This window comes from Paramormyrops kingsleyae, chromosome 12, assembly GCF_048594095.1.
Source record: "Paramormyrops kingsleyae isolate MSU_618 chromosome 12, PKINGS_0.4, whole genome shotgun sequence".
NCBI lineage: Eukaryota > Metazoa > Chordata > Actinopteri > Osteoglossiformes > Mormyridae > Paramormyrops > Paramormyrops kingsleyae.
In genome coordinates this window covers 29,399,489-29,421,344 of record NC_132808.1, presented here as the reverse complement: position 1 = coordinate 29,421,344, position 21,856 = coordinate 29,399,489, and the positions used below count along the sequence as shown (strand labels likewise).

The window sequence follows — 21,856 nt, the reverse complement described above, 5'->3', positions numbered from 1 at the left end:
CACATTATGAATCAAACTTCCCAGATGTGGACGGAATGGGCTGTGATGTCATCCAAACAAGGGCGAGCACATCAGATTACGACCAAACCACACTTTGCACATTTGCTTATGGGGACAAGGGGCTAAAAGAAAGAGGTTTTAAGTTAGAAAAATATTTTTGAATGCAAATTGGGGACATATTCAAAAAAAGGTAACATTTGGTGTGCTTACCAGGTACCATGCCGGTCAGCGCAGGGGTGGAGTAACTGCCCTGTCCAGCAGGGGGCACGTGAGGCGGATACCCGGGCAGGGTGGTACTCGCCAGGTCGCGGCCTATAGGGATGCGACATGCATGTGCTTTGGTCAGGCACCAATCAGGAGCTTCACACTTAGCAAACTGAGCAGAGGGGGGCCAAGACACGGGGATTAGGGAGGGGGGGGGGTACATTTAACAGGTCGGCTCTCTGCCAAGAATCAACATTGTTATAGCTGCTGTTATTCATATTAAAATGACAAAAAAACATACAATTCATGATAATAAATGGCACGTTTAACCTCTGCACTTTTTTTCAGAAAGCAGTAGAAGTTTCTAGAACTCCCCTAGAAGGGTTTACGAATAGAACACACCATGCCCCCCCCCCCCGGCTTTTATCAGTCACTGACGCTACATCCTGCACGTTTATCCGGTTCATACTGCTAACGGGGCGGGGGGAGGGGGGTTCAGCTTTTAATTGTAGGAACAAGAAGTGGAGCGGCACAAAGCCAATGAAGTGACATGGGGAGGGAGGGCGAGTGGGGGGGGGGGTGACAGGGCCAGCCGGGGGCCCTCGCTGTCGCACTCGGCCCCGGGTCCCGGGCCCCGAGCTGCCCTCAGCTGTCTGCCGGCGCTCTAATTAGTGGCTGATAAAACAGCGGTCACACACGCATTCACGTAATGACTGTGTTAGCGAGATGTCCCCCACACAGACGGGCCGGGGGGGCGGGGTCATTCGGGGAGGTACCAAAGATGCCCCCTGACAAATAGTGAAGTGCCACAGGTGCTGGGGGGTCGGGCAGGGGGGCATGCCGATAACAGGCAGGCAGGTGTCACCTGACGCCCCCCCCCCCCCGTGTACACTTGCCTCGCACCCAAAGGCGTCTCCACTAGGACCCTGGGATTCATCGCCCCTCCCCTCAATCCCACCCTTCTCCTGGCCTGGCCCTGTCCTCTCACTTACCCCCCCCCCCCGTCATCCACCCCCCCCCCACCCGTCTTCCGGCTGCCCATCAGCACTGCATGGATTTATAACTGCATTAGACTACATGACACGCCGTGGCGATAAATCATCTCTCCTCCTCCACGCGGTGCGCACAATAAAAGCGCGCTGAGTTCACGCCATCCGTCTTCATGAATGCCCCCTCCGCCCACTTCGCTTTCTTTAGCAGTGGGGGGGGGGGGGGGGGGGCAGGGAGGACACTGGGAGCTGGACTGTAGTTGGGCAGCTCTGGGGCCAATGCGGGACCCCGAGACACAGGTTCAAAACTCAGCAAGGGGCCCGACTCAGAAAGTGGGTCAGAACCGAGGCGTGATTCTGCCCCGATAACCAGGCTGCTGGAAGGAAGGTCTGGAAACCCACGAGACCCGACAGCACAGGATACCGAGGCAAGCCCGGCCACAAGGTCACGGGACACAGGGACAGGCCCGGCCACAAGGTCACGGGGCACAGGGACAGGCCCGGCCACAAGGTCACGGGACACAGGGACAGGCCCGGCCACAAGGTCACGGGACACAGGGACAGGTGGTGTGAGGCTCTGTGTTTTATTTTGAAGATAAATGCTAAATAAATTCTACGTAAATATCATGGGGTTAATGAAGATCAAGCCTGTATCTGTTACTCTCAGTGTCTGTTCAGCCCGAAACCAAAAGCTGCCCACAAAACATACTGTACATTCTTAAAGAAAGGTGTGTAACACATCAGAAACAATAATGAAATACACAGACACAGATGAGTAAAAATGGTTTAAAAAAATGAGAGCACAGTCAGGGAACACGGGCAGTGTGTGGCTCACTGGGATTGGACGCTGGCTCTGTGGCTGGAAGGTGAGCTCCAATCCCAGCGCTGGCAGAGTGATTTCGCCACTGGGCCATTGAGTAAGACCCTTTCTCCTTTATTAATTTACAGATAAAAGCGTCACCTAAACATATAAAAATGTGAAAACATAATGCAGCGAAAGCCCTATGCGTGGTATGGACAGCAACTCCTTCCGGGTCTGCTGGAGTCTTCCTGCTTTCTCTCACAGTAGCTAACTTCATCATGACAATGCAGGTCTCGCACCTGCACCCCGCTGGTGTGCCGCCTCCCTCCCCTTACCACACTTCAAAGTTTCCCCAGCTTGTGAAGTAGTAAGGGGGATTTGGGGGGGGGGCATTAGTGGTGACTGGCTGATAATCCGCAGCGGGTCACTGCATGGGGCAGGACCGGGGTGGGCAAAGGAGAGGCAGAGGAGGAGAGAGAGAGGGAGAAGAAGGAGGAGTGAGGAGAAGGAGAGAGAAGGAGGAGATGAGAAGGAGAATGGAGAGAATGAGAAAAAATTAGAAGGAAAAAGATAGGAGAAGGAGGAGAGAGAATAAGGAGGGAGGAGAAGGAAAGAGGAGAGAATGGGGAGAGGAGAGAGAAGAAGGAGAGAGAGTAGAAGGAGAGTAAGAGAAGGAGGAGATGAGATGAAGAATGGAGAGAAAAAAGAGAGACAGAAGGAGAAAAAATGAGAAGGAAAAAGGGAAGGAGGAGAGAGTATAAGGAGAGAGAGGAGAAGGAGAGAGACTAAGCAGAGAAAGAAGGAAAAAGAGAGGAGAAGAGGAGAGATAAGGAGACAGATATGAGAAGGAAAGAGGAAAAGGAGAAAGAAGAAAAGAGAGAGGAGAAAGTGGGAGGGAAAATGGGGAAGTCTGGTAAGTCGGTCTTCCAGACTGGGGGGATCAGAAAGGAGCCTATCCACTGGAGGGGGGGGGGGCTGGTGCCCAGGGAGAGCATGTTCCTGTCAGCAGAGGACAATGATCATACTCGCAGGCACTTAGAAAACAACGATGGACAGTAAGGAACAATTACCGCATCTCTAAAGACAGCTGTTCAGGTTTTGGATCATATTACCCATTTAGTAATGCAATATTTATACATCAGCAAACGCAACATACTGCAATATGCGATCGTCTCTGAAATAAACGGCTTCAAACGAGAGTTACGCTACAAGCAGTTATGACATTAAGTCGCTTTTCACCGGTGTCTTATCCAGAGGGCTGCAAAAGTCAACTTTACAATTACTATGCTCTGTTTCAAATTTACATTTCCCACCACTAGAGGGCAGCGCTAAACACAATTCAGCACGAACAAGCATAAAGGTCTGCTTCAATCTAGGTGTAATTAGTGCTGCATTTAATTGCCCAGGAACATATTTTTAATGCCATTTGCTAAAGGCTGGTGTGTATCTCGGTGGGTTAGGAATCTGAGTCCATGTCCAGAAGGTTGTGGGCTCTAATCCCATGCCAGAGTAACAATATCGACTTCAGGCCATAGCACAAGACCTTTAATTAACCCGGCTTTCTCCTGGCGTGCAGGCTGACCCTCTGCTCTGTTCCCAAAAAGTGTCTCTCATGTAGAGCTATAGGGGGATGTGAAAGCCAAAGGAGTATATATGCACAGGCTGACATCCCTGTGCATGTTCTCTGCTTCATTCAAAGCACACATCTTACGCATTTATAATGTAACATATTCACATATAAGAAACTAACGTGATATATTTCACAAGCAAGTAGAAAGCAGAAATCATGTTTGCCCCATCACAGTGTGAGAAGGGACTCTCTCACTCCACTCAGTTCCCTAGACTCATTGACTCACTCGAATCTTTGGTGTCTATGGTCAGGTGACCTTCCTTCTCCATCGTGGTGCGGCCCACAGCCATTTCCCAGAATGCCCTTTCAACTTCAAAAAGACATAAGAAAATGTTCCCAGTCCCAAGAGCAGACTGGTACCTCAGGCCCCCCCATTGGATTGAATGGGAATCCCTTAACATCACGACGATCTATTTTTCTTCTTCCCTTATTTCATTGTGGGTGTCAGGGTACAGTCCTGCCCCCCCCCCCCTCCTTTTTGCTGTCTCTTCAGTAAATGACAAGCCCCCATTCCCACCACCCCCACGAGACCCTTTAATACACCCTTTAATACACCTTGTCAGAGCAGCTGTCCTCTCCAATCTTAATGATTTTCTCATTAGAGAGCAAAATGCATGGGCACTGTCAGCTGACTCCTGGGCTCCTGACTCTCTGAGCACTGTCAGCTGACTCCTGAGCTCCTGACTCTCTGGGCACTGTCAGCTGACTCCTGGGCTCCTGACTCTCTGGGCACTGTCAGCTGACTCCTGGGCTCCTGACTCTCTGAGCACTGTCAGCTGACTCCCTGGGCTCTGTGAGCTGACTCCCTGGGCTCTGTGAGCTGACTCCCTGGGCTCTGTGAGCTGACTCCCTGGGCTCTGTGAGCTGACTCCTGGGGTCTGTCAGCTGACTCCTGGGCTCCTGACTCTCTGAGCACTGTCAGCTGACTCCTGGGCTCCTGACTCTCTGAGCACTGTCAGCTGACTCCTGAGCTCCTGACTCTCTGGGCACTGTCAGCTGACTCCTGGGCTCCTGACTCTCTGAGCACTGTCAGCTGACTCCTGAGCTCCTGACTCTCTGAGCACTGTCAGCTGACTCCTGGGCTCCTGACTCTCTGAGCACTGTCAGCTGACTCCTGAGCTCCTGACTCTCTGGGCACTGTCAGCTGACTCCTGGGCTCCTGACTCTCTGAGCACTGTCAGCTGACTCCTGGGCTCCTGACTCTCTGGGCACTGTCAGCTGACTCCTGGGCTCCTGACTCTCTGAGCACTGTCAGCTGACTCCTGGGCTCCTGACTCTCTGAGCACTGTCAGCTGACTCCTGAGCTCCTGACTCTCTGGGCACTGTCAGCTGACTCCTGGGCTCCTGACTCTCTGGGCACTGTCAGCTGACTCCTGGGCTCCTGACTCTCTGGGCTCTGTCAGCTGACTCCCTGGGCTCTGTGAGCTGACTCCTGGGGTCTGTCAGCTGACTCCCTGGGCTCTGTGAGCTGACTCCCTGGGCTCTGTGAGCTGACTCCTGGGGTCTGTCAGCTGACTCCTAGGCTGCTGACTCCCTGGGCTCTGTGAGCTGACTCCTGGGGTCTGTGAGCTGACTCCCTGGGCTCTGTGAGCTGACTCCCTGGGCTCTGTGAGCTGACTCCTGGGGTCTGTCAGCTGACTCCTGGGCTCCTGACTCTCTGAGCACTGTCAGCTGACTCCTGGGCTCCTGACTCTCTGAGCACTGTCAGCTGACTCCCTGGGCTCTGTGAGCTGACTCCCTGGGCTCTGTGAGCTGACTCCCTGGGCTCTGTGAGCTGACTCCCTGGGCTCTGTGAGCTGACTCCTGGGGTCTGTCAGCTGACTCCTGGGCTCCTGACTCTCTGAGCACTGTCAGCTGACTCCTGGGCTCCTGACTCTCTGAGCACTGTCAGCTGACTCCTGAGCTCCTGACTCTCTGGGCACTGTCAGCTGACTCCTGGGCTCCTGACTCTCTGAGCACTGTCAGCTGACTCCTGGGCTCCTGACTCTCTGGGCACTGTCAGCTGACTCCTGGGCTCCTGACTCTCTGAGCACTGTCAGCTGACTCCTGGGCTCCTGACTCTCTGAGCACTGTCAGCTGACTCCTGGGCTCCTGACTCTCTGAGCACTGTCAGCTGACTCCTGGGCTCCTGACTCTCTGGGCACTGTCAGCTGACTCCTGGGCTCCTGACTCTCTGAGCACTGTCAGCTGACTCCTGGGCTCCTGACTCTCTGAGCACTGTCAGCTGACTCCTGGGCTCCTGACTCTCTGAGCACTGTCAGCTGACTCCTGAGCTCCTGACTCTCTGGGCACTGTCAGCTGACTCCTGGGCTCCTGACTCTCTGGGCTCTGTCAGCTGACTCCCTGGGCTCTGTGAGCTGACTCCTGGGGTCTGTCAGCTGACTCCCTGGGCTCTGTGAGCTGACTCCCTGGGCTCTGTGAGCTGACTCCTGGGGTCTGTCAGCTGACTCCTAGGCTGCTGACTCCCTGGGCTCTGTGAGCTGACTCCTGGGGTCTGTGAGCTGACTCCCTGGGCTCTGTGAGCTGACTCCCTGGGCTCTGTCAGCTGACTCCTGGGGTCTGTGAGCTGACTCCTAGGCTGCTGACTCCCTCAGCTCTGTCAGCTGACTCCCTGGACTCTGTCATCCGACTCCTCCCCATGTGGGGGTGTCCTGCCAGCTGTAAGTCAGGAGTCAGTGAGTTAGGAAGCCTGTGTTCTCTGTACCAGTAAGGGAATACCAGCCTAAATTGGAATGGGACTCCACAGACCATAGTCACAAACTAGCTTCCTCCTTTGCCAGACGTTCTCATTCCCTGGCATGTCTCCCTCATTTCCATGTCTGGGTTGCTATTCCTGCAGTTTTTATCTGTCTCCCTTGTTAAGCATTCAGAGCAGCCAGCACTGGCAATTGAGGTGCTGTTTCAGAGCAGTGGGCCGTCTTGGTGCTCACCTGCCACCAGCTGGTATGACTGCGGCCCCGTCACGCCGGCACCCAGCTCTGCTGGCCCAGGGTTGGTGAGGCTGCTCTTCATCTCGTCCAGGCCCCCCGCCAGCGACGCCATAGCAGAGTAGTCTGCGGTCTGTGGGGAGAAGAGCAGAGAGAGAGACTGAGGCTCTGCAGATTGGCATGAGTTGGAAAGTGGGGGGGGGGAACCATTCGCAGATGAAAGCAATTTCAGAGGTCAGATTCACACCCACCCTCAGCCCCCGTCAGAAGCACCTGGACCAAAGAGACCCATGAGCAAAGAGCAGAGATCAAGAACAGAAGGAAATGAAATCAGGTGGGGCCAGAATCATCTGGGAATTAAAACATGTGGATGTGGAATAATTTGGGAATAAAATTATGTGGGATTGGAATAATCTAGAAATGAAATATTATAGGACTGGAATATTCTGGAGATTAAACAATTTAGCAATAAAATATTCTGGGACTGAAATGATCTGGGGATGAGAACGTGGGAATTAAATATTCTAGGAATTAAATCAGGTGGGACTGAAAAAATCTGGGAATTAAATCATGTGGGAATGACATATTTTTGGAATGAAATCATGCGGGTTTGGAATAATCTGTGAATTGACTATTCTGGGACTCAAATAAACTGAGAATGAAATAATCTTGGCCTGGAAAAACCAGAGAGTAAAATATTCTGAAGATTAAATAAGATAAAATATTTTGGGACTTGAATAATCTGGGGATTACAGAGCCCCTGAAGGGACCTGTGCAAAAAAAAATGCTGTTACTTTTGTGTGTGCACAAGAGTGTTGCGTGCACATGACTTACTTTCACATGCGCACAAGATATTTTCTCATGCACACGGCTTTCACGTAGGTACAACTTGCTTTTGCCTGTGCATGTGATACCTTCATATGCACACTAATTTCACGTAGGCGTGACTTGCTTTCGTGTGCACGAGGTACTTTTGTGCATGCATGTGGAAATAAGAGCATTTTATGCTTTTGCACAGGTCCATTCAGGTGCTCTGAAGGTGATGAAAGCATATGGGAATTAAATATTCTGGGAATTAAATCAGGTGCTACTGAAAATATCTGGGAATCAAATCATGTTGGAGTGGAATCATTTGGGAATAAAATCAAGTGGTATTGGAATAATCTGGGAATTAAATAATCTGGGACTGGAATAATCTATGGATGAAAGCATGTAGGAGAGAAATATTCTGGGAATAAAATTATGTGTGACTGGAATAATCAGGAATTAAATCACATGGGATTCGAATAATCAGGAATATTCTGTGACAAGTTTAATTAGAGAATTAAATAATTTGGGAAAAGATAATACAGGACTGAAATATTCTGGGGATGAAATAATCTGGGAATTAAATATTCTGGGACTCGAAAATTCTGGAAATGAAAGCATGTGGGAGTGAAAAATTCTGGGAATGAAATTATGCGGTACTGCAATAATCTGGGAATGAAACACCCCAGGCATGAACTAATCTGGCAATGAAAGACTTTGGGACTGGAATAATGTGGGAAAGAAATAATCTACAAATGAATGAAATAATGTTTCATAAGGTTCACAATGAGAAATGCGGTGAGTGTGCTTTTCTTTGTCAACGAGGTGTATACATGGGGGGGGGGGGGTTAAGAAATCCCAGAATTCCCTGTAGCTCAACCCCTCTCTATCACCCCACCCACCCACAGCACTAGATATAGGTGATGGATCAGCCTCACCTGCTTGTGACCTCACATCACAATGGGGGTGGGGGTGACAGTGACAGCTTTCCACCAAAACGCACCCCCAGATTACTCAAGGCACCTCTAACGACTTCATCCTTTTATTACTGCCATGATGCTGAGAAACGGCGCGGCCACTAATTTTGATGGAGCAGAGTGTCATTAAGCTGGTAATAGCCGAGCTGTGTGTTGATAGCGAGCGCTAATTGATAGTAATGGGGAGTGTGTGTGTGTGTGTGTGCATGTGTGTGTGCATGTGTGTGTGTGTGTGTGTGTGTGTGTGGAGGACATCATCACAATGAGGAGTACTGTGTCATCGAGGCCAAAAAGCATTTCTAAGAAGGATGGAGATGCGGCCCCACTCATGGCTGTCCTCACAGGCGGGACGAATATACGAGTCATACCCCTAAAGGCGCCGCCAAACGCAGTGTGTGACTCCCAGGCTGTAAGCCTGGTTTGCTGCGCAAATAAATCCGCGGGACCTGGCGGCTGCACACAGAGACTCAGCTTCAATGACACATTTTACAGGCTCCTGCCTGTGGCCCTGTGCTGGGGGGGGGGGCGTCCTTACAAGCCAACATGCTGCCCAGCCGTGACTCTTCCCCCTTCCTGTTCATGGGCCGCTCCTCCGGGCCGTGTAAGCGGTCCAATTCCCCCTCCCCCTTGCTCTGGTTTTTTCCGCACGGGGCACCCTACTGCCTACATGTAAATGAGCCGGAATAGCGCAGCGTAATTGAGGATTATGAAGTTTCGCCAGCACTGTGACAGGCCGCTAAAGAAGATGGATCATTCTCATTTTTTCCTGTAAATTTCGTCAATTTCGGAATTCATAAGCCATCAACCCTGATCAGAACGCAGACACACAGCTGTGACAGAGGAACTGGGAAAGGATGGAGAGGGAGAAAGGGAGAGAGGAAGACAGAAAGAGAGGGAGGAAGAGGCAGGCAGAGAGGGAGCAGCCTGCACCCATGTGCGCACAGGAGTTTTTGTAGCACATCAAGGAACTTAAAATAAAGAAAAGACTTTCCCTTAAAGCTGTGATTTTTCTGTCATATAATAAATAAATATACATCTGAAATATTGCTTGTGGTTCTTGTCTGCATGTTCACTGAACAAGGAGACATTGTAAAATTGACAGCCCAACTTGGTGTTAAATACATTTTATTTCCAACCTTGTACTACCAACACAGCTAGTTATTCTTAGTATTACCTTAAGATCTCAGCTTCACCAAACCATACATTTATTTCCCTGTCCCTTAGGTCTAAAACTGAATCTGTAAAGTGAGTAAAATAGAATTAAAGGATCCAACATTAATGCGCTGCGGGGTGTAAAGGTGTGCTAACATTAATGCGCTGCAGAGTGTTAAGGTGTGCTAACATTAATGCGCAGCAGAGTGTTAAGGTGTGCTAACATTAATGCGCTGCGGGGTGTAAAGGTGTGCTAACATTAATGCGCTGCGGGGTGTAAAGGTGTGCTAACATTAATGCGCTGCGGGGTGTAAAGGTGTGCTAACATTAATGCGCTGCAGAGTGTTAAGGTGTGCTAACATTAATGCGCTGCGGGGTGTTAAGGTGTGCTAACATTAATGCGCTGCGGGGTGTAAAGGTGTGCTAACATTAATGCGCTGCGGGGTGTAAAGGTGTGCTAACATTAATGCGCTGCAGAGTGTTAAGGTGTGCTAACATTAATGCGCTGCGGGGTGTTAAGGTGTGCTAACATTAATGCGCTGCGGGGTGTAAAGGTGTGCTAACATTAATGCGCTGCGGGGTGTTAAGGTGTGCTAACATTAATGCGCTGCGGGGTGTAAAGGTGTGCTAACATTAATGCGCTGCGGGGTGTAAAGGTGTGCTAACATTAATGCGCTGCGGGGTGTAAAGGTGTGCTAACATTAATGCCCTGCGGGGTGTAAAGGTGTGCTAACATTAATGCGCTGCAGAGTGTTAAGGTGTGCTAACATTAATGCGCTGCGGGGTGTTAAGGTGTGCTAACATTAATGCACTGCGGGGTGTAAAGGTGTGCTAACATTAATGCACTGCGGGGTGTAAAGGTGTGCTAACATTAATGCGCTGCGGGGTGTAAAGGTGTGCTAACATTAATGCACTGCGGGGTGTAAAGGTGTGCTAACATTAATGCGCTGCGGGGTGTTAAGGTGTGCTAACATTAATGCGCTGCGGGGTGTAAAGGTGTGCTAACATTAATGCGCTGCGGGGTGTTAAGGTGTGCTAACATTAATGCGCTGCGGGGTGTAAAGGTGTGCTAACATTAATGCGCTGCGGGGTGTAAAGGTGTGCTAACATTAATGCGCTGCGGGGTGTAAAGGTGTGCTAACATTAATGCGCTGCGGGGTGTAAAGGTGTGCTAACATTAATGCGCTGCGGGGTGTAAAGGTGTGCTAACATTAATGCGCTGCGGGGTGTTAAGGTGTGCTAACATTAATGCGCTGCGGGGTGTTAAGGTGTGCTAACATTAATGCGCTGCGGGGTGTAAAGGTGTGCTAACATTAATGCGCTGCGGGGTGTTAAGGTGTGCTAACATTAATGCGCTGCGGGGTGTAAAGGTGTGCTAACATTAATGCGCTGCGGGGTGTAAAGGTGTGCTAACATTAATGCGCTGCGGGGTGTAAAGGTGTGCTAACATTAATGCGCTGCGGGGTGTAAAGGTGTGCTAACATTAATGCGCTGCGGGGTGTAAAGGTGTGCTAACATTAATGCGCTACGGGGTGTAAAGGTGCTCAGCGCGGATGACGAGCATGTTTGACAAAGAGCGAAAGCTAACGGACATTACCATCATTAGCAGCAGCGTTTAGACGTAATACTTCACCTTCACCCCGGGATGCTTCTGCAGACCCTCCCCCTTGTTGTGACCCCCCCTCCCAGGCTGGCCCTGAGCCGGGTCCTGCTCCACCAGCTGTAGGCCCTCAGACATCTTTCCTGCCCACATCAATAACAGATGAGCCTTAATCGGGCAACACTGAAATTATTTCAACCCAACGAGGATGTTCAATTTCACTTGCATAATAGCATTTCCAGTACAGCCACCCCCCCCATCCGATGCCCCCCCCCCCCCCCACCCTGCCACCCATCTTCACATTGTCTCATACAGACCGATTGCAAAAAAGGTTGTAAATACAAATAAAGCTGCTGTCACTCCTGCCAGGGATGACAGAAAGCGGGGGGGTGTGTTCTGACAGGCACTATTAAAAGCAGCTCAGGCGGGCCAGGCACATGTGTGTGGGGTGGGGGCCGGGCGGGGGGGGGGGGGCACTTTGTGCTCTCTGTCTGACCTGTTCTTCAAAAACCCTTTTCATTGGTTCTCTAACTGGTCCCCTCCCCCAGAATCCCCTCCAGGTGGTACAGTCCAGCTACACTTCAAAAAAAATAATAATATGACTGACGCTGATGACCTCAGGTGCTGAGAGACTTTATAAATATAATCTTTATAAATACAAAGGAGTGGTCAGTACACAACAGTGTGTTATCGTCCTAAATGACAAATTAAAGGGCTGAAATTGTTCCGGTAAAAGTTTAAGGGGCCCCAGGAGAAGCCCTGATAGTCTGCCGCTGTACGAGCTAAAGCGCTCTGGTACGAATACCCAACAGCTTCTCCGAAGAGAAAATTACAAACTGGGATTAGATAAGAAAAACCCTCTAAGCAATAAAACAATAACTAACATGTGCGCTAGTAAGTCACAGGCTGCTAAGTGAAAGGAATCAAATCCGAATCCAATGTAGAGGCACTATAGATGGGAGTTCTGGCGGGAGGGGCCCGGGGCCAGACTCTGCGTGTGAGTCAGAGTCGCCCCACGAGGCATGTCCACCCAGGGGTGTCTGTCATTTTCACGACCCCACTAAAAAAGTCACCTTGGAGGTTACTGTTTGTAACCTCGGGGACCCATGCAAATGGACCCCTTGGTGACTGAGAGACAGGTGTGGGAAGCTGGGGGGGGCCCTTAATTGTCGATGACTGCAGTCCCCATCAGCACCCAGCATCGACCTTTAACCCCTGTTTAACCTTTAAACTGCTAGAGAGGGAAGGCAGACGGAAAGAGGGTCGAGGAGCCGCGCCACGATGGGGTGTGATGGTGGGGTTACCCCCCCTCCCCCCGGCTGTCACTCCCCCCCATGCCCCCGTCTTGTTGTGCTATTGATCTGGTGTGCCTGCTCGGGATAATTAGCCGGGAATTAGGGCCACGATTACAGTCGGCGAGTGAAGCCTCGCGCTCTGATTTATCACCTTGGTAATTTGCTGCGATTGAAAGGGAAATTTAAATGAACTCCGCGTGACGACGGTCCGGCATTACAGGCACCCCTGCGAAGTCAGAAAGACAAATTAATTGCTGAGCTGCCTTTGGCCGCTCCGAGGGGGTGGGGGTGGGGGGGGGGGCTGTGTCTGTCTCCTCCCTGACGTCCAGCATCCCCACCCATCCCGCGCCTCTGATCCTCCCCGATTAAAGCAGCGTCTGGACGTCCCGAAGCCAAACGAAATAATTACAGACGTCTACAGGAGGGCGGAGGCCCATGGTGAACACGATTGTGTGGAAGACCCAAGGAAAAGCCTGTCAGTCCTGGAGCTGCAAGCTTCCGGAACGCTGTAGAGGCCACTGTTTTTAATCCCAACCTAAAGCTTTAGTGTGACCAGAACAGCAGAGACCTGTGGTAGTAAATGGCTGGGAAGATCAGACAGACAGACAGACAGACAGAGACAGACAGACAGACAGAGACACACAGACAGACAGACAGACAGAGACAGACAGACAGGCAGACAGAGACAGACAGACAGACAGACAGAGACAGACAGACAGACAGAGACACACAGACAGACAGACAGACAGAGACAGACAGACAGACAGACAGACAGAGACAGACAGACAGGCAGACAGAGACAGACAGACAGACAGTAATTAGGTTTATGCTGTGCTGGTTCAGGACTGGCTGATATGCACCCAGTGACACAGAGCTGTGAGTGTAACAGCTCTGTCAGCATGCGGAATGGGAAATAAATGCAAGCGTTTGGCACATCTGCGTCTGACAGGCAAAAGCGGTCCCTGCCCCCCTCCCCCACGCCACAGGCATCTCTCATGTTTGCGAGACGGTGCAACGACAACAAGCGCAGCACGGGTCAAGCCAGCCGTCAATCCCCAGGCGGGGGTGCCGCGGGTCGGGGGTGCCAGGAGCAACCGGAGGTTCAGGTGAGGCCGGCAGGGGCTGTCAATCGGGGGCCCCTGTGATTCAATAATCCTCGGTGGGGGAGGGGGAGCTGGATGCCGAGGAGGGTCTCCATTGTGGGGGGGGTGGAGGCCCATGAATGGATGGCGTGGCCAGGCGGCAACGGGCCGATTCCCCGTGTAATCACTGTGATTAAGCGAGTCGGACTCCCGCCGCTCTGGGGTTAATGCAGGGCTCCTTGACCCCGACCCGCCGGGCTCCGCGGGGCCCCTAAAGAGATAGGCTGGGAATTACCGGGCTTTCGCTGAGGACTTCTTCCCACAGGCAGACGGACAGGACACACACGCACTCGCTGTGTGTGTGTGTGTGTGTGTGTGTGTGCGGTGCCGCAAACGGCCGATATTTACGCAGCGCAGCACGGACACGCCAGACCGAGGCCCAGCGGGCGACGATATAAATCGATCCAAAGTGACAAGATGAAGCGGCTAATGAGAAGCATGAAAGCTGCTCCCAGTCTGAAGAAACAGCTGAATTTGTTCAGTAAATGAAAAACGAAGTCAGTCAGTAAATCCCAGAAGTAATCGAGCACTCGACACAGACTCCACGCTAAACACTAAAGTCCCAGGGTGCCGACAAACTCCTCAGTCTCTGAGCAGAAAGACACTCAGACATCCTGCGACAAACCCTAAAGACATTTTCATTTTTAAAGTTATCTGTAGAAAAATTTTGGATGGAACAGGCCAAGAACAAACAAGAGCTTGAAACACACACATCTCTTCTGAATGTAACACACACACATCTCTTCTGAATGTAACACACACACATCTCTTCTGAATGTAACACACACACACATCTCTGCTGTATGTAACACACACACATCTCTTCTGAATGTAACACACACACATCTCTTCTGAATGTAACACATACACATCTCTGCTGTATGTAACACACACACATCTCTTCTGAAATACACACACCTCAGCTGAATGTAACAAACACACACACACACATCTCTGCTGAATGTAACACACACACATCTCTGCTGAATGTAACACACACACATCTCTTCTGAATGTAACACACACACATCTCTTCTGAATGTCACACATACACATCTCTGCTGTATGTAACACACACACACATCTCTTCTGAAATACACACACCTCAGCTGAATGTAACAAACACACACACACATCTCTGCTGAATGTAACACACACACACATCTCTGCTGAATGTAACACATACACATCTCTGCTGTATGTAACACACACACACAACTCTTCTGAAATACACACACCTCAGCTGAATGTAACAAACACACACACACCTCTTCTGAATGTAACACACACACACCTCAGCTGAAGGTAACACACACACACCTCAGCTGAATGTAACACACACACAACTCTGCTGAATGTAACACACACACATCTCTGTTGAATGTAACACACACACCTCTGCTGTATGTAACACACACACACACCTCTCCTGAATGTAACACACACACACACCTCTCCTGAATGTAACACATACACATCTCTGCTGTATGTAACACACACACACAACTCTTCTGAAATACACACACCTCAGCTGAATGTAACAAACACACACACACACCTCTTCTGAATGTAACACACACACACCTCAGCTGAAGGTAACACACACACACCTCAGCTGAATGTAACACACACACAACTCTGCTGAATGTAACACACACACATCTCTGCTGAATGTAACACACACACACACCTCTGCTGTATGTAACACACACACACACCTCTGCTGTATGTAACACACACACCTCTCCTGAATGTAACACACACACACCTCAGCTGAAGGTAACACACACACACCTCTGCTGTATGTAACACACACACACACCTCTCCTGAATGTAACACACACACACCTCAGCTGAAGGTAACACACACACACCTCTGCTGTATGTAACACACACACACACCTCTGCTGTATGTAACACACACACACACCTCTCCTGAATGTAACACACACACACCTCAGCTGAAGGTAACACACACACACCTCTGCTGTATGTAACACATACACACCTCTGCTGTATGTAACACACACACACACCTCTGCTGTATGTAACACACACACACACCTCTCCTGAATGTAACACACACACACCTCAGCTGAAGGTAACACACACACACAACTCTGCTGAATGTAACACACACACCTCTGCTGTATGTAACACATACACATCAGCTGAATGTAACAAATAAATCCTGATAAATTTCTTAAGAACTATTCCAAGATCAATTTTAAGATAAGGCAGGAGACAGTTCACTGAAGTGTGTAAATGCGAGCAAATGGTGCTGGGGGCAGATAATCCAGGCCTACGAGCGCTTTTCCACAACACCAGGGACTTCATAAAAGTACCAAACTTAAAGTAGTGCCTGTGTTGGTTTTCCACTGGTGTAAAAACTGGGACTGTAGCTGTATGACATCATCACAACAGAGGTGGGGTGTCTGCAGCTGTGTGACATCATCACAACAGAGGTGGGGTGGTTTGTACTTAACTCAAAGATGGCTTTTTAAAGTATATTATAGGGCTGGGTGATGTGTGATATTAATACATTTTGAATATTGACATCACATGTTATGCACATGCAATTCATACATTGCAGGCACTGCAACAGTCAGCTGATCAGGCATTTTCATACTGTTCGGACATTATAGCGTGGCGGGATTTCGCTGAAACATGTTTACTCTGTCATAGGAAACAAAACTTAGCAAGCTTTGCAATTTTAATGGTTGTTCCGTTTCAAGATTATATATGCTTAAAAAGTTTAGCTTTTGCATTAGCTCTGTATGCAATCTTCAAGACAATCATAATCATTTTCATTCCTGCCGTTTAAATAATTCCTAAACAGGTTTGTGAGAATTTTATTTTGAACTCCTTTTTTGCTAAACCATTTTTTATTTCAACAAAATCATAGTACTATATTTGACATCTTTCCAATATTGTGCAACCCTAGTATATAATAGCAAATATTTTAATTTCTTGTCATGGCATCCACATCTCATTGAATCGTATATTCTGACCAGATTGCAATCAAAACTTGGGTCTCTTCATTTGTCTATGCATCCATTATCATGACTTTTTTTATTTTGTTTATCATTATTTTCTGAGTTTGCAGCTATGCTTTTTCAGGATGGCTGATGTATTTTGCGTTTGTAATGCAGGTTATTTCCATAACCAATCAACAATAATCATGTTTGCAAGTCCTGCTCCAGAGTATCAAAGTATCGAACCATTACCCCAGCTGGTTTGGTACTTTTGGTACTGGTACTGATAGTGGTGCTCAACTGGAAGTCAATGGAAAAAAAAGTACCAAATTCTTAGTTCCAAAAGTACAGTACCTGAGGAGGTGGAAAAGTGGCTTAGAAAGCAGAGAGGCTGCAGAATGAGTGCGCAAGAGGGTGCGGGGGCCAGAGCCAGCAGCTGGGAGGTCATCCCCTTACCTGGTGGGGCTTGCTGGGCTCGGGGGTGGGATAGAGGTCAGGGTAGGGCTGTCTCTCAAATACGCGGTCCAGTACCTCTAACTGCTGTGGTGAGAACAGCTCCCCTCTCATCTGCTTCCTCAGGAAGTCCCGCCCTGGGTGCGAGTGGCCGTTTGCCAGCGGAGATTCCTGCAGTGCTGCAATGAGACAGACACAGAGAGAGGCGCTGTAGGGCCAGAGCAGGAGACAGAATCAGGGCAAAAGTAACAGAGACAGAATCAGGACAGGAGACACAGAGACGGAATCAGGACAGGAGACACAGAGACGGAATCAGGACAGGAGACACAGAGACGGAATCAGGACAGGAGACACAGAGACGGAATCAGGACAGGAGACACAGAGACAGAATCAGGCCAGGAGACACAGAGACAGAATCAGGATAGGAGACACAGAGACAGAATCAGGATAGGAGACACAGAGACAGAATCAGGCCAGGAGACACAGAGACAGAATCAGGATAGGAGACACAGAGACAGAATCAGGATAGGAGACACAGAGACAGAATCAGGATTGGAGACACAGAGACAGAATCAGGCCAGGAGACACAGAGACAGAATCAGGATTGGAGACACAGAGACAGAATCAGGCCAGGAGACACAGAGGACCAGGCTGATTGGAGCAAAATAGCATGCAAATCACAACAAAAGTTCACCGCTGTAGTAAAAACACTTGCCAACCTCAGCAGTCACACACACTCACGCCCATCCAGCTATAAGTGTGGGTACTAACTTATCTCCAGTGTTGACACACAGATTTAAGCTATGACTGCTGGCAGATGGACAGAAGTGTTGGCCCGAGCGCCGAGTGATACTTTTGCGTCCATCACAAGCGATCCAGGAGAAACAGCCGACAAGAGCAAGCCTCCAATTCGCAGTCCTCCTGGCTGCACCTGTCTCCAAATGTGACCCAAAGCACGACTCGGGCAGACAAAATAAAACTGCCAGTCGGGGGGGGGGGACCCCAAATACTTTTTGTTGAGGGACTCAGACGGCTGTGGATGACAAGGCCACATAGGGACCCCCCCCCCCCCCACTTCTAATTGCACACGCACACACGAGTATTACCCAATCACACGCAGGCCGGCCCCACACCCGCCCCCCCGACGTCGTACCCCGTCTCCAGCCTCTATTGATTGACCAATTTCAGCAGGCCGGCCCGGGTGAAATGAAGCTGGGCCAAGCAGAACTCTTTAACTGGCTGAACCCGAGCGACCCAGTTAATCCCGCTGTCCACTCCGGCTGATAGAATTCAATTGATCAATCATGTCTCGCTGATGGTGCCATTTCGGCCCATGTATTGCTTTCTTCATCGGTGTGGCCCAGCAGCTTTGGGGGGGGGTGAGGGGGAGTCCAAGAGGGTGCATGTGATCCGACCCGGCTGGAGCGTCAACTCGCTGTGCCCTCCTACATAAAATCTGCTTTTTAGTAGGCAGACTAACATAATACCCAGTCCCTGTGACCCTGTCCAGGATAAACAGTTAGAAGATTGATGGATGGATGGATGGATGGATGGATGGATGGATGGATGGATGGATGGATGGACGGACGGATGGATGGAAATACCAAGTGAAAAAGGGGGCCCAAATTTCAAATCCACCAAATTCAATCTATCATCAGCTTTGCTTGCATGTGGGCCTTAAATACCTCACTGATAAAAAGGTATTTAATTGGTAAAATCACAGCCTTTAATAGCCTGTAGTAACAGACTTGCACACTATCACAACTGCTATCCAACAACCTGACAAATAATAGAGATTTACCCGTGATTTTAGGTTTAAATTATTCTGGGTTAGACTGTTCATTTTCTGCTAAGATGTCAATCCAAACTGAGCTATTTTTATATACCGCTGTGTGTCAGACTCTGCCTAGGTAACACATTTAAGCCTCTGTTTACATCTGCACAGTGCTGGGAGCTCTGACATCATCAATAGGCGACTATAAAGCGCATGAACATCAGCATGTTGTACTGACGGCGTGAGGTATGTGTAGGCTGGCTGCTTCCGGACTGGGCCGTCTGTAAACGTGCGCTAATCGCTTTCATAGATGGACAGTGGCGCCCCCCCGCCCCCCATCAGGGGAACGGAGGCGACGGGTGACCGGGGAGCGACTCATCCCTGTTTGCTGAGAAACCCTTATTGTTTTTCCAAAGTCCCCTGTGGTCCTGCTACCTCCAAACCCACACCCCCCAGCGTTGCCTACAACCCCCCCACCCCTCCTGGCAGCCCCATCACCCCCCCCCCCCCCCACACCCCCCCGGTCCTCAGTCTGGCTCAACCCCAGGGACCAGGCCACAGTCAGGCAATCAGAGACACTAAATCAAAAAGAATAAGAAGGGATGAGAATGAAGTGTGAGACCAGAGAAAGTGAGGGGGGGGGCTGCCCTGACGAGCCCGGAAGGGGGTGGGGGGGGACTGCCGGGTCGGGGGGGGGGGGGGTGGCCTGAGGGAGGGAATCGTAGCATGGATTCAGAGAATGACGCGACAACGCGCCCATCTTGCCAACTCTCATGCTGTAAGAGAGCAGAAAACATAGCAGTTACCTGTAACTGTATATGAGTAACCTGTATATGAGAGGAGCTCTCTGATTGGACCTGCTGATTAACCAGTCCGACATCACACATCATAAGCATAAATCACCGTCCCCCTGACTGACCAACACTGACGATATCTCTTGTCACTTTAAGAGGGGAACACTTGCTACTAAGTCATGTGACCAAAGCGAGGTGCAACCCAATGATGCTGCCACATCCTAACAGCTCAAGCCGGGTCTTGATATATGGGGGGAGGGGCCTGGCTCAGCCAATCACAAGCATAGCTCGCCCCAAGGCTGAGAAGGTTCTTTTGTTATTGTAAACAAGAAGTAAGCAAGCCCATATTGTAAACAGGAAGTAAGCAAGCCCATATTGTTAACAGGAGGTAAGCAAGCCCATATTGTTAACAGGAAGTAAGCAAGCCCATATTGTTAACAGGAAGTAAGCAAGCCCATATTGTAAACAGGAAGTAAGCAAGCCCATATTGTAAACAGGAAGTAAACAAGCCCATATTGTAAACAGGAAGTAAGCAAGCCCATATTGTTAAGACAGACTGTTTAAAGCCTCACACCCGAATATCCCCCCCCCCCCCATGCAGATGAAGCCCATGCTTCAGCAGAAGCCAGGTAATACTGATGTTGGGCTCTTGAGCAAGACCCTTAATCCCAGCTGCTCCAGGGGTGCTGGACGTAGCCTTAGCCTGCTCTCAACTGTACGTCTGTGTCTCTCAATCTTGGGCAAAAAAGACAATTTCCCCTTAGGGATCAATAAAGTAGCGCCAATCAATCTTTCTTTTGGCGCTTCACCTGACGGTGACCTATTTTGATTAATTATTATCTTACGTTGTTCTCCTGGCGAACTGGAGGAAAAAACACTGTATGAAAATCTAAATAATTGTTCCCGGACTGACATGTGTTTCAGTCCCAGACCTCCTTGCGGATCTCGCACCCCGATGATGAGCATCCAGGTCGGCTGTGAGGTCGAGGCCGATCACAGAGAGTCACATCCACCGAGGTCGCACGCCGGCGCCGCGTAACGTGCCCCCCAAGCGTCAGAGCGTGTTCCCGGGCGTCCGGGCCCCGGCACGGCTGTGAAATGTTATTCTCCACTGGTCACGCTGAGCGCTCAGCCATGACAGACGGATCGGGGGGGGGGGGGGGCAGCTGTTTCCAGAACCTGAGTGCGTAACGGGAATTAACACGGGTCTGAGTGTCCATCAGAGGTCCCCCTAACCACATGCGCGGAAGGTGTCTTAAACACGTCCGCCGCCCTCCCCAGGGGCAGTGAGGACACCCCCTGCCATCCCAGCATGGAGTTCCAGTCAAACGTTCCCTCGCCTCACCCCAGTGGAGTCCTTCCTGACCGCCTGCGGACAGCGGCGTGAATAAACGATGGCCGCCGAGCGCTCAGGACCAGGAGGTCGGGCGACCGGCAGCTCAGGAAAGTCTCGCCGGCTCGCTGTCTTTCCTTTATGTACGAGACAAAAAAAAACAATGAAGCCATATTGCTCTGGCCCTTTCCTCACCCCCTTCTCCATTTCATTGTCTATTCTGAAAATGAAAGCCTTTTGGGGGGGGGGCAGGACCCCAACAAGTCCGTCAGCTGGAGGTGCAGAGAGGGCGGATGCAGGCGGTGGCCCCCTCCTTGCTAGGCGCAGATTAGCATAGTGAGTTGGGGGGGGGGGGTCTCAGGGCTTCTGTGACGGCCCACGGCCGCGGGTGAGCGCCTTCCAGGGGCCACCGCTCCCAGCGAGATCAAAGCCCGGGGCGCCGAGGGGGCCGCGGGCCGGAGAAAGGGCTCCCCCCCCAGTGCCCCCGATTCCCCCCCACTGACTCAAGCTAAGCCTCTCAGGGGGGTGAGAGGGGGCAAAAAGTCAGAAAGGAAGTGAGGGGTACAGGGGATGAAAACACAGGACGCATTGGTTACATTTCCAAAAATGCCCCCCCCCCCCCACCAGATCCGAGTACGGGGTCCCCACGACTGAGCGTAAGGCGCAGCACTATAGGGGGCAGCGCTGCCTGGTAGGCTCCGGCTTGGGGAGGTCGCCGCCCCTCCCCCCTCCGTCAAAGGCCCCTCCCCCCTCTGTCAAAGGCCCCTCCCTGGAAGCTGGTCTTTAGGCAGGAGACAGACAGGGACACAATAGCCTCTGTGTCTGTACCCAGCACAAGCTCTGCCCATTCAGGCCACTTCCCCCTGGCCGGCCGGGGTCACTGCAGGTCGTGTGGGGCCTTTCCCCTGAACACCCCCCAACCCGCCTACCACACAGCTGCCATTGACCCCCCCCACCCCCCCACCCAAACCCAGCCCTCTGCCTGCCAATCCATACTTGAAT

General features: G+C 50.7%; 1 protein-coding gene across 4 annotated transcripts in view; it reads right to left on the bottom strand.

Annotated features, from left to right (window-relative positions):
• LOC111847301 (paired box protein Pax-5-like) overlaps positions 1-21,856 on the bottom strand; it is a 65,533-nt gene that overhangs the window by 16,990 nt on the left and 26,687 nt on the right. For 2 of the 4 annotated variants that reach the window (XM_072697919.1, XM_072697922.1), the window contains exons 6-8: positions 16,957-17,132; positions 6,556-6,685; positions 211-312 (exon numbers count right to left, since the gene is read on the bottom strand). In XM_072697919.1, coding sequence (XP_072554020.1) covers positions 211-312; positions 6,556-6,685; positions 16,957-17,132 — 408 coding nt within the window. The remainder of the gene's footprint in view (positions 1-210; positions 313-6,555; positions 6,686-16,956; positions 17,133-21,856) is intronic. The other 2 variants (XM_072697920.1, XM_072697921.1) reach the window with 1 other exon arrangement.